Consider the following 12,624-nt stretch of genomic DNA (forward strand, 5'->3'; position numbering starts at 1 on the left):
ATAGAATTGCTTGTAATGTGTATGCTTTTAGCTGCTGGCAAATGCTCTCAATGAGAATTAGCCTGGCCTGCAATGAAGGAAACTTAAATTTAGGTAGTTCTCCCGTGTTTGCTGTGGGATAAGAGCACACACCAAGGTGTCCACAGAGGCATGCTTAAGCTGAGGTGCCTGTTCACCAACTGCAAATGGGCTCCTGAAAAACCAAACTGTGTGAAAAAATTCCCCTCACGTGCTGGTGTGGCAAGAAACAGCTTTGTTGTTGTTTCAAAGAATTAGTGAGCCAACAACACAAAGCTTTGGAGGTGGTTACTGGGTTTTTACTGGAGTCTCTACGAGCCATACAAAGTCTGAAGACATTGTACGTACAGTACATCTTTAATAAGAAGGGAGCTCACAGTCTACCAAACTCTGCCAAATAAACTTTTAATACATACGGTACTTCACTCAGTAGCTGTCCATCTCTTCTTCATGGAGTATCTAACAGCTCTAAAAATATTTTCTTGGAGGAGGATAGAATTATCATCGTTATATATCAATCAAGTATGGTTAATGAAGCAAAGCCAGCATGCTAGTATTGCACAAGGGGAAAAAAGCCTCCAGAACACAAAGTGGAACAACAAATGCCCTCAAAATTCTGCTGAAGGGAACAGGAAGCTCTGGATGCTGCATCGGTAGGATTCGTGTAGCTCTTAGGCGTCCTTGTACCACAGCAGGTTTGCTTTGCCTCTTCACTGCCACATTTCTCTCTCAAACAGGTAGGGAACTTCCGGACCATTGCAAAAAAAAAAAAAAAAAAAAAAAAAAAAAAAAAAAAAAAAAAAGGGAAAAAAAAATACAGCAGCTGCAGCAAAGTGTGGTACTATTCAATTTCTTGAAGAGTGAGGCTTTTATTTCAAAATATCATATATTAATATATATATATTTTTATATATATATATACTTTAACTGGTATAAAGTAAATTGTAGATCCAAACTTATACTGTTGCTTGTAATTCACAATCTCAGAAACTTTACCAAAGGAACCACTTTCTTCATTTTTTATTTTCAGCTGTCAAAAATCAGGGCCATTATTTCCACCGAATCCTTTCTTTCACACAGTAAAGCCACTGTTGTTTTCTGGTAAACAGTCAAAGTGCAAATAAGAAATCCATTTGGCTTGTAAATGCTGAGATGGTTTTAAACTTTCAATACTTTGTCCTCATAAATCAGCAGGGCTTTCACTGTCTCCGTGCAGACGTGGGCACTGTGTTAAGTCCTTGGGTGGATCTGCAGTGAGAAAATGGGAAAGAGTCAGTTATGAATAATATGTTATTTTTTAAATGTAGTATTTTGGAAAAGAAAGAGCCAGGCTCTGTGGGATACAGCTGATTGATATAGCTGAGTTTAAATGCAATACTAGAGGCATGTGTGTGTGTTTTAGCACTTCAGGGGTGTAAAAATATGCAAGAGAGAGATCCTGAGCAAGATCTTGCCTCTGTCTTGAAAGATATTGGATGTGCATTAACCAGCTGGGCTGGTGGTGCTGGACACCACAGAATCATAGGATGTCTTGGTTTGGCACAGACACCTTCCACTATCCCAGGTTTCTCTGAGCCCCATGCAACCTGGTCTTGGACACTGTCAGAGATCCAGGGGCAGCCACAGCTTCTCTGGGCAACCTGTGCCAGGGTCTCCCCACTCTCACAGGGAAGAATTCCTTCCTAATATCCAATCTAAACCAACTGTCTGTCAGTCTGAAGCCATTCCCCCTTGTGCTGTCCCCTAATGCCCTTGTAAAGAGTCTCTCTCCATCTTCCTTGTAGAGCCCTTCAGGTAAGAAGGACATGCCAGGACAGCTTTGGGTGTTTTGAAGACACCCCAGCCTTCACCCTCCCCTTCCCAGAGTGATTCCAGTGACTTCTGCTGGACAAGACAGGCAGGAGCATCCACCTTTCAGGTTTGTTTGGAACCCCACCAACCCGCTTACCCAGAGGGCAGGGTGGTGACTGGCCATAGCAGCTGCTCCATCTACTCACCTCAGGTGAGAAAACACACCCTGCAACAGACCAAAACCCACCCCTCTTTGTGACCTCCACCAAAACTGATCTGAGTGCTGCACTAATGCTGCAAGAGGAAACACCAATGCCCGGGAGGTTTTTTTAGGATGCTGAAATAAGAACAACTGACTGATGGCAAAAAAAAAGTGCTCTCAAGGAAGTTCTTTTGTTATGGTTTTGTTTCTTTCCTCTACTGGTACAACCAGATAAATGCCACGAGGGGTTCAGCCCTTTGCCAGGCACCTGGGTCAGCAATGAAACTCACATCGACTTGAATATGATCAGGCTTGGCCATCAAATCAGGGCTACAGATCATTGTCTAAGCATGAGGTGATTAAATACAGCAGTAAATATTAGAGCAAAAGAGATTTACATGAGATCCAGCTGGATCAAATTGAATGAAACTGAATCCCACCAGTTGCAAATGGTTTAAATCAGGTTAAACCAGTCAAAACCAGTTCAAACCAGATTAAACTGGTCAAAACACTATAAAAGTGGTAGAAATCAGTTTAAACCAGTTCAAACCAAATAAAACCTATCAAAACCAGTTCAAACTGGCCCAAACTGGTCAGAACCAGTTCAGATGGGTCAAAGCTTGTTCAGACTGGTTAAACCTGGTCAAACCAGGCTGTAACACAAGGCGCAGGTTGAGAAACTGGAGAGGGACTTTGAGCTGAGGAAAAGGAAAAGGAAAGCCTTGAGGGTTCTTAAATTTAAAAACCCCCATATATTTATATATATATTTAAAAAAAGGTGACCAGGGATTAAAACAACTTTGAAACTGCTCCAAAAATTGAATGATACAATTGTTTCCTTCCCGTGTTGTCACCTGTCTGACCACCAATAGAAAACAAATAAATTTAAGGAAGCTGTGAGCTTTATAACTTCGGCTTTAAAAACTGAATTAGTAGGCAGTGCTAAAGGGCTAAACACAGAAACAGATGCATGAAAAAGAAGGAATGAAGAATATGCTGGTAAAGACTTCACTGAGTCTGTTGTCCACCTCCTTCTGACACTAATCAGTATTAATCACATCTGACACTCAACCATGAAGTTATGCACTACCCTAGAAAATTATATTTATGGTATATATCCATGTATTCATAAATATATATATGCTTATATGTGATTTACTGTGGGCCTGGAAGAATGTTCTAATGGGTATCTTAATCCCAAGAGTCATAAATGGGAATGTTTTCCTTGCCAGGACAGCAGTTGCCTAACATAAATGTATTTAGTGTAAAGAAAAGCCTTCATTAAAACAGTTTACAGTTTGCAGCCTATGGAGACTTGCTGTAGCTTTCTGCCTAATCACCACAGAGAGAACTGGGATGTTGACTGATTTGTCTTGTTTCTTTTGCTTTCTTAACTTCCTTAACTACTTAAATGAGACACACATGGCCCAGTCTTGGAACCAGGATTGTGGTCAGGGAAGATTACTTTGTAATCTTGTTCTCTGCTGCTGTCTGAAATGGCAAAACAAAGGGAAAAAAAAAAAAAAAAAAAAAAAAAGAGCCTGTTTCAGGATCTGCAGGATCTGATTATCTGATTGCTTCCATTATTTTATATTTATGTTGCTAGACTTGACGCAGGATTCCAGCAAAGTTTCAGGGTCTGAGAAGTAGAATTTTTCCTTTGAAAATGCAAGAGACAGTTGGGGAGCACATCATGTCACGTTGCCTTTGTCAATTGGGTTCTGTAATGATATTTTAAAGCAACAAAGCAAAATTCTACTGGAAGCAGCACCATAAGGTACTCCCCTTGCAAGCTAATTAAAATAACTCCTGTGGGTAAATGAAGAAATATTTTTTTCAGTCATGAGCACTCACTCCGCAAGTATTTAATTCAAATGAAATACAATAATGCATACTGAATAGATTGGACCATATATCTGCATATTAATGAAGCTGCTAAATTTCTAGCAATCACTTCTATTGCCTAAAACTAGTTTATATGATGAGGATTGGGGGACTTAAGAGAGGGACAGCTTCCCTGAAGAAAGGAAATGCAATTCCTCAATTATGTAACTTGTAGGCAGACTGCAGAAGGGCTGAATTATTGTATAAGATACTTCATGTTGCTTCTCAGTTCTTCTACATCACCTTCTTCCATTTTTACTCCTCACTTTCCTCACAGCAAAGCGAGTTTGTGGTCTGGGATTTTTTTTAATTTCCCTGCAAGGCACATTCATTAGGAAACAGCCTCCCAGTGGTGCTGCAGTGGGGAGACATCAGCTGTGGGCACAGAGAGATTTGCAGAAAGAGCAAAGCAGAAAGAAACTGAGTCAAGGAATCCCAGTTCCTTCCATCCTTCCTCCTTTCCTTTGGGAATTGACACAAAGATCACATGGATCTTGTTTTTGGGGGCCAGCTTACTGCTTCTTACAAAGATAACCTCCTAAGTCAGTAGGTCTCCTGATAACTTAATGTATTGGTGTGGCAGAAGACTCTGCTCCAGAAATGAGAGTTGCAATATAAATCATTTATCCTGGGGTAGGTCCTATGGAGGGAAAGAAAAGGGTTCAGGTGGAATGGGGATCAATTAGGGTAAAATCTCCTCCTTCACCAGAAGGCCTAGAAGACATGAAAAATGACTGGAGTTAGGGTTGGAGAGAAAGGAAGAAATGAGGAAATTACAATACTATGCTGCACATTCTTGTGAATTAGCAGCTGCTCATGAGAATTTCTTATCAAATGGAGAAAAATTCTTGAAAATTTGCTCTTTTCATTCAAAAGTGATTTTCCAATTCACATAAAATGAAAATTTATATATTCATAAAAGCATTTTGAGTTGACAACCATGTAATTTTCCTGGAAAAAAATAATTCAATTGTGGCATGAAAGTTGCTTAATTAAAATTGTTGAACACAGGTAGGTATAGGTGACAGTTTCAAGACAATGGTTGTGAAACAGTCACACAATGCAAAAGAAAAGCTGGAGTACGTTTCTGAAAAACACTTTGATTGCCAAGGTAATGTCCTAGTGGGAGTTTAGGCAGCTCATTCACACCCTCTCTCTGCCTTTTCCTGGCATGGTGTGGTGAAAGCTGTTGTCACCTGTTGGCCTGTGTTACCTGAACCTCCAGCATCTCAAGGGCTTGTCACTCATGAGTTCATGGGGTTGGAGCTGCTTTGAAGTGAAATCTGCAGTGCAAACAGAGTTGAGCCCTCTGCTACAAAGCATTTGTACAGCTGCTAATCCAGATGTGCCCTGGAACATCAGCAGATCCCTCTGAGCTAACATTCTCCCCATTAGCCACCAGGAAGGGACTCAGAGATGTGCATTAAGGGTATTTTGAGGTGACAGTGTCAGTAAGGAAGTGACCTGACAATTCAGCAGCTCCAACCTGCTGGTTACCAAGCCTGGACCCAGCTGATCAGCCTGATCCATCTGAATTTTCACCAAATTATGGCCAGAAGCTCTGTGTGATCATGACAGTGGTCTTTAAGACTTCTAGAGCAGGCATGATGATGGAAAAGACATGGGTGAGCAGTCATTAGGGATTCCCTTTCCTATGAAGACCTCCTGGGTGCAGAGAGAAAGGAGACTTACTCTGGTGGTCTTGATTTTATTGCCAGTCGCACACATCCATCCAGAATTATCAGGCAATGTCTTACATTCCTCTCCTTCTAGGCAGGGCTCCATCTCACACCACCATTTCCCAATCACTATAGAAGCTAAAAGAGAAAAGACAATGTTCACAGCTGTGTTACAATGACCACATCTAATTAAAGAATATCTCAAGGGTCTGACACTAAGAGGCAGAGCGTCCCTTCCACCGGAGTTTAGTTGTAAGGATTTCATATTTAATTACTCATTTGGCATCCTATACTGCCTAAGACGGTTCACTGCTTGCCACAGCCTCCTCAGACAGGAATCTGCTCTGCTCCTGTGCTGTGGCTGCAGGGAATGCTGTGGTGGCAGCAATTCTGCTGCAGACCAAGGGACCAAAGGACCAAGCAGCCTCACAGCCCCTCTCCCTGAGTGCCAGTCTGATCTGCACCAATGTGTACAAGTGTGAGGAGATTTTCCTCAGAATATTCTCCAGGTCTTCAGGACTTCTAGTTCAGTGTACTCCACATAAAACTATGTCTGCTTTGCTTTCAGGACTTACAGCCAGATATTTTTGCTTTCAGGACCTGGATTTTTTAACCACAAATCTGTCCAGAATTATTTGAACTCATGGAGACTTTTAGATTTCCCAGTATGCCATCACAGGGAGCACCACAATTAGAGATAGAGGGTAACACTAAACAGCAGCAGAAGCTGTTTGTTGAAATATGATTATGAATTTTTATAGAAACCAGATTATCTCTAAAAGTAACTTTTAATTTCCAAATGTTTAACATTGTAAATAATGGGGCAGTGTTTGGACCCAGTTGTTTGAATTTAATTGGCACATATGTTTACAACCTTGAATGTACCTTAATGAAGTTTCTTGCCTGGGAATTGGTATCTGACTATATCCTTAACTGTATCTTAATGACATTTTTTGTCTGGGGATTTTGATAAACTTTAGCTAACCTTGCAACTGTGACGAGCTGGCTCATGAGTGGCTCTTTCTGTGATTTGCTTTCTCTGGCAAGAATTAATTTCATGGTTGCACTCAGGAAGCCTGTCAAAGCTTTCTGCTCAGTTGCTCAAAGAGAGATGCTTAACCCATTCATAGCATCTCTCATGGCTGCTTCAAGCCCACAAAATACCTTTGAAGCAGCTGCCCACCTTATACATATATATTAATATATATATACACACACCAGCTGACTGCCATTCAGCTCTGGAAAATGCCCTCTTGTGCATGCATTGATTTAAGGACATTACAGAGCTTATAATTAAATTCTTGAATATAAAATAGAATAGTTCAGTTTGAGGGGCCCTACAGTGATCATACAGCTCTCAATGTTGTTTTTCCTGGTTCTTCCCAAAGCTTGCATCTGATTTTTTATCATGTATCATTTCTCCATATATACAAGACACAAAAAAAGTCCTTTACACCTGTGCTGGCAAGGCAGTCTAATGATGCTCTTCACACACCTTTTTCAGAAGAGTATCATTAATGCTGCTAACAGCAGAGAAAAAAAGATCTCTCTCTTTGCCATGCATGAAAAGTGTGAGGGCTGAATCCACGCTCTAATAATAGATTGTGCAGTGGGCAAACTGAAAAACCATATCCTGCAAAATGCTGGCCTTCACAGCCACCATCAGAGCAGAGCATCCTCAGGATGTGTGAGAAGAATCGTGTGACATGGAATCAGAAGTGAGGATCATAATTATTTACCAGGAGCATTAAATGACCACAGAGAAGGATCCTGTGGTGTGAGGTACTAAAGCCCACAAACCTGAACTGCCCTGGCCTGGGGAGTTTACAGCGTAAAACAGGTGAATGCAGCATGGAGAAGCAATGTTGTTCACAGCAATTAAAAGTGATCTCACTACTTCTTAATACTGTTAAATACAGCCCAAGTATTCAGATCTTGACCTTGAAAAATAGTCGAAGTCAGTAATGGCAACTGACTCATGCAGTGGTGTGCAGGTTTCAGTATATATGTATATATTTTTACTGATTTATGATCACAGTGCAATTTCACCCAAGTGTCCATCAGTGAGCTCCCTCACCTGGGTTGAAGACCAGACTCCTTTTATAATGGGGGAAACTAATGGGGGAACTTTGCAGATGAAAAGCTCCTCTTTGTCTCTAATATGTAAGTAGGCAAAATCCTTTGTAAGTCTGAAGCTCTACAAAGCTCATTGTGGTCTAGTCCTCAGCCCCACACCATGGCATCCAAAACCCAAAGAAAATCACTTTCTTTGAAATCAAGGAGAACTCAAAGGATCAGCAGTACCCAAGAAAGACAACTGGTCCTAAAGATTCAAAGGCTCTTAATAGAAGAGAAAACCTATAAGCACAAGGTTCAAAGTTTTACACCTCCAGCTCTGTTCAAAGAGGAAAAAGCTTTAAAATGAATCACAGTTTGCAGCGTTTGAGATTGGGCCCACCTGTAGGAGGAGGGGAGAAACCTTCCCCAGGGAAAGACGATTCTCTGTGTTTAGGTTCTGTCACTTTGGGATGAGCTGAAGCAGTTGGGTGAGAGAGGGAATTGCTCAAATTAAGATGCTCCCCCTCAGGGTGGTTTTTGTTCAAGATCTCCCAGATCCTGAGGAACCTGAGCTTCTCAGTGACCCCAACCACTCATTCAGGGTGAGAATTAGAGATTCCTGCTAATCACCAGGCAGCACAGGCTGTGAGTGCTCACATCATGCTGAATTAGACACCTGTAGAATTCTGGAGTGCTTCTCACTGTGCTTTTCTCGCTGTCTGGAGAATACACAAAGCACAAGAGTTTCTTCATGCAAGGCTGAATTGACTAAGACAGATCTCCCTGCCATGGGGAAAGGAAAAGGACATGGAACAGAAGAGCCTTGACTGCTCCTGCTTTGCTTGTTTTGTTTCAGTCCCTTTATTTTCCCCTATCACCCTCTAGTTAAAGAAGGGATTGTTTATACCCGAACTATTTTCAAGAAAATGCCACTTTTATAAGAATATTTAACTCTTAACATATCACAAATAGAGCTGGGGAAAAAAGTAACTTTCTTCAGGAAATTCTCGAGGTTTCTCTTTCAGCCCAATTCACACTTTTTAAAATTTTTTTGTTTGCAAAGCCATAGAATGATTTTGATCAAAATATTTAACTTTTGATGTATTTAGTCTGCCTGGATTAACACACACGAAAGGCATTTGGTTGAAACGGCATTAGCAAATCATGGGCTCCAGACAAATAAACTGCAAATCAGAAATCTGAAGATCAGACAGAATGCAGGGAAAAAGCAATTGAATAGCTCATATTTCCTCATGTTTACACAATTCTATTGCATTTTAAAATACATTTGTTCCCAAACATAATGCTCAAAGCCTTAGGTGGCTGCAGGGAACTGCCAGTTTAGCTTGGATTCAGCCTTCAAAGTTCATGAGACCCTTTGGAGGTTGCACAAGGGTAGTGACCGTGCTTTGATTTGCTCTTGTGCATCGTCTGGAGCACAAAGTTTTGATGCATGAAGGCAGCTGGCTGGGAAAAATTTTCCCCTAGAATTTCAGTATCAAAGTATTCTATTCAGGGGCAGTAGAAATGCACTGAACACTTTCGTATATCTACACCTAAAAGATCAAATCAGCATGGAAACACTAATTGTTCAATCATCTTCCTCTTGAGTCAAACGAAGTTTGGAAAAAAATACACAATCCATTTGATAAAAGGTGCCTGTTGCAACTCCTGAATTTATTATTCAGTTGAATAATATGAATAAGTTTGTATTCACATTTCTCAGTCATCAAGTTCTTGCATTAAACTGAAGCTACTCAGTTCTTCAAAGCCATTTTACTGGCGATTAACAGGACGTGGACAGAGAAATTGTGCACAAACAGCCCAGACACTCACAGGCAATTGCTTCTGTCATTTTTTGCTGCTCCTGTCTGTAGAGAAAATGTAAATATTTTTTTGTTTGTTTTGCAGATAAAATCCTCTTAAAGTTTTCTGCATTGGTATTTAGGAAATTGCTTTAATAATATGACAGAGTCTATATGGCAAAAAGTATAAAGACATTATATTTAACACAGTAACAATAAGACCATCCTCACAGAGCAATAGAGAACTTTAATTCATGTTTATGGAATACCCAGAAATATGAAAACAGAGCAAAGTATCATCATGCATTTTTCAACAGTTTAGAGGGAACATGCTATGTATTAAAATGTTCCAAGATTGCTCCTGCAGTTGGCATTATAAAGCCACAGCAGCTCTCTTTTTGCCTGTGATAAAATGCACACATTTTGTTTATATAGAAACAGAATACAAAGGAATGGAGATATTAGATTGTGGTTCCTCCTGATCATGGGTGTCGTGTTACTGCAAGGAATAAGAAGCTCATTTTCAAAACCAGTATGACACTCATTGCAGGGTGGGGAAGTCTTCCCTGTAAGCAAACAGCATTCTCTTTTAATCTCGTTTCCACCAGCGAAGATTGATATAAATAAAATTTAAATAGAGAACACATTTCACAGATGTCAGAAGTGAAAAAGACTTTGTCAGTTTAATGAAAAGATATCAATTTTCTCCACTTTATTCAATATATTGTGAGTCATTTTCTAAATGGATTAGATTAAAGGAAAGTTCAAACTCCCTGTGAGAGGTTCTTGCACTGATGGAGATTTTGGCAATAGCAACAGCACAGAGGTGGGTAAAATCTTCCAAGTAGTTTGTCTTTTTCTTTTTTTTTTTTTTTAAAGGATATAAACTAGAATGGGAAAAACTGCAACCCTGTGCTCACCTATCCCTTATACAACAAAATCTCAGAGAATTGAATGAGACATGCAGTTTCGCTTAGTTTATTGGGATGTCATGGGGAGCAGAATGAATTACAGGGGTGGGAACACACTTTCTGGGAGGATGAGAGAACTGGACTGAAAGAAAGTGTCATCTGAAGGGTTATGTATTTCATAAACACACTGAGATAGCAGCCACTCTGGGAGCTGTAGAGAAGTAATCTGATAAGTTAAAGAATACAAATCTGAAACAAAAGATTTCAGGTTGAATATTGCTATCTGAGAGAAATGCAGGATGTTTCCTACAGGGAGTCCAAACTATCAAACTCTCTGCTTTAATTCAATCTTACTCAATTTTAGAAGTATCAATCTAATGCTCCTGCAGAGCAATGCTTCACAGACTTTGATAACAGACCTCTCATAGCTCTGGGAAAATGGACATTTCTCCTTTTCAAAATACAAGCACAGTGCAATCAGCCTGGCAAGTGGTGTCTCATATCTCTAATTGCCTCAAAATCAGTCTTGCTGAGTTAATTCAATATTTGTTAATTGTAATAAACATTAAAAAGACATCAGCAGACTAAACTTTTTTTTTTTTTTTTTTTTTTTTTTAAGCAATCTGATCTTTTTGATATTCTCCACGTTTTAAATTTTTTTTTAATTCACTGGCAGAATTGAAAGAATTGAAGATTTTTTTCCCCCCCATTTAGAACTCCTGATTCTCCACTGCAAACTATTCAGCAGCTAGAGTAAGGTATTTTTAAGCGTGTATTACATGTCTGAACAACGCTGTGGGCTGCACCATTAAATATGAAAGGACAGATTAGGTGCAAAGAATCCGTGAACAATTTCCTTTTAAGATCTGCAGAAACCAGCAAAAAACGCTGCTAATTCGACAGCATGGGAAGACTCACCAGTGAAAAACACTTACATTGCCATTTCCTAGCAGCCAACGTAGCGTTAGGTAAATGAGGAAAAATGACATAAGCATTTGTTGTGTGCTTCCCTCCTAACAATGTGACCAGCAGAGGTGCTGGTGGTGGCTAATGGCCTGAGAAGCAGAAACTCCCCAGGTTTTGTTTGATCCCAGCCCTGCTTCTCACTCTCTCTGTTACTACAGGTAAATCATCTCCTTGCTGTACCAGTTTGCCATTCGCAATTTTATTTACTTAGAGGATGAGTTCTTCTTGCTCTGTTTCCTTGGATGTTGCCCTCTGGCTCTTCTGCCCTGCTGAACTTTAACTTGCTGAATTGCAACAGTTTGGGACTGATATTTTTTTTTATCCCGTTGCCCAACTTGAAGAATGTGTTTCTCAGGTACTATGAAAATAAATTATAACATTATAAAGTTATGTGAAGTGCTTGCTGCCAGAAGGTCCTCAAGCACATTCCTGCCTTTGAGCTGAGTGGAAATGGTCCCTGAAAGAGCAGATCTCACACAAAAAAAAGCTTAGATTTTGCCAAGGAATTTCTAGCCCTCAATGCTGTTCAGATTGGGAGCATCCACTGCTGCAGCTTTGTCATTTTTCCATGCGCCTTTCTTTGCACCTCTGGAGATAACTACTGCTTAGACAAAGGCTGAGGGGCTTCCAGAGCTGAAGTAGGAGCAGGATTCCTCCTGGGCAGCACCTTCACTTCCCTGAGTCCCTTCCCAGGTCCTCTGAACACCTGTGAAGTGTGCCCAGATGTTGAGAGGTGAAACTCTGATTTGTCAGCCAGGCACACAGATAAATCACCCAGAGGATAAGGAGAACTTGCATAAACATTTTCTGTAGTTGGGAGGTTCTCAGCGGCAATGACAAGGAAAAGAAATCAAAACGTTTCTTAGCCCCTCACAGATCAATTTACGAGATCTTTTCAAAGTCTGGGATTTTAGGAAATACAAAAATGAAGCCAGCAAGAAGCTGTCAGGTTGGGAGGCCTCTTGTGGCACTCCTTGAGGAGCTGCCAGAGGGTCCCGGGCCAGTTGTGCTGGCAGCTGATTCTCAACCCTGTTCTTATTTGATAATCCTGTACTCAAAAAGTGAGTACAAGATTATCAAATCCTTGCACTAAAAGTTTACGTGTACAGTGGTAGGCTTTTTAAAGCTGTAATTATTCCACATTCCACTGAACTCAGACACGACTAAAGTTTGACACTTTTTCTCTGAAAGTCATGGATCAGAGTTGATATTCTAACAGAACCCTCGGCACATTATCTATCAGGAAACTTGATTTCTGCAAAGGAGAGGCAGAGCAAGCCTCGACAAGACAGATTTTTGCAGATATCTGT

The 12,624-nt window shown here is 40.4% G+C and overlaps 1 protein-coding gene across 1 annotated transcript in view; it reads right to left on the minus strand.

The window, feature by feature from the left end:
• Positions 1 to 668: 668 nt before the first annotated feature.
• The window catches only part of TAFA1 (TAFA chemokine like family member 1), a 214,079-nt gene continuing 202,123 nt past the window's right edge, over positions 669 to 12,624 (minus strand). Inside the window, exons 4-5 of the mRNA XM_066327222.1 lie at positions 5,588 to 5,712; positions 669 to 1,266 (exon numbers count right to left, since the gene is read on the minus strand). Coding sequence (XP_066183319.1) covers positions 1,249 to 1,266; positions 5,588 to 5,712 — 143 coding nt within the window. The 3' untranslated portion in view covers positions 669 to 1,248. The remainder of the gene's footprint in view (positions 1,267 to 5,587; positions 5,713 to 12,624) is intronic.

This window comes from Sylvia atricapilla, chromosome 11 (assembly GCF_009819655.1).
Source record: "Sylvia atricapilla isolate bSylAtr1 chromosome 11, bSylAtr1.pri, whole genome shotgun sequence".
Lineage (NCBI taxonomy): Eukaryota > Metazoa > Chordata > Aves > Passeriformes > Sylviidae > Sylvia > Sylvia atricapilla.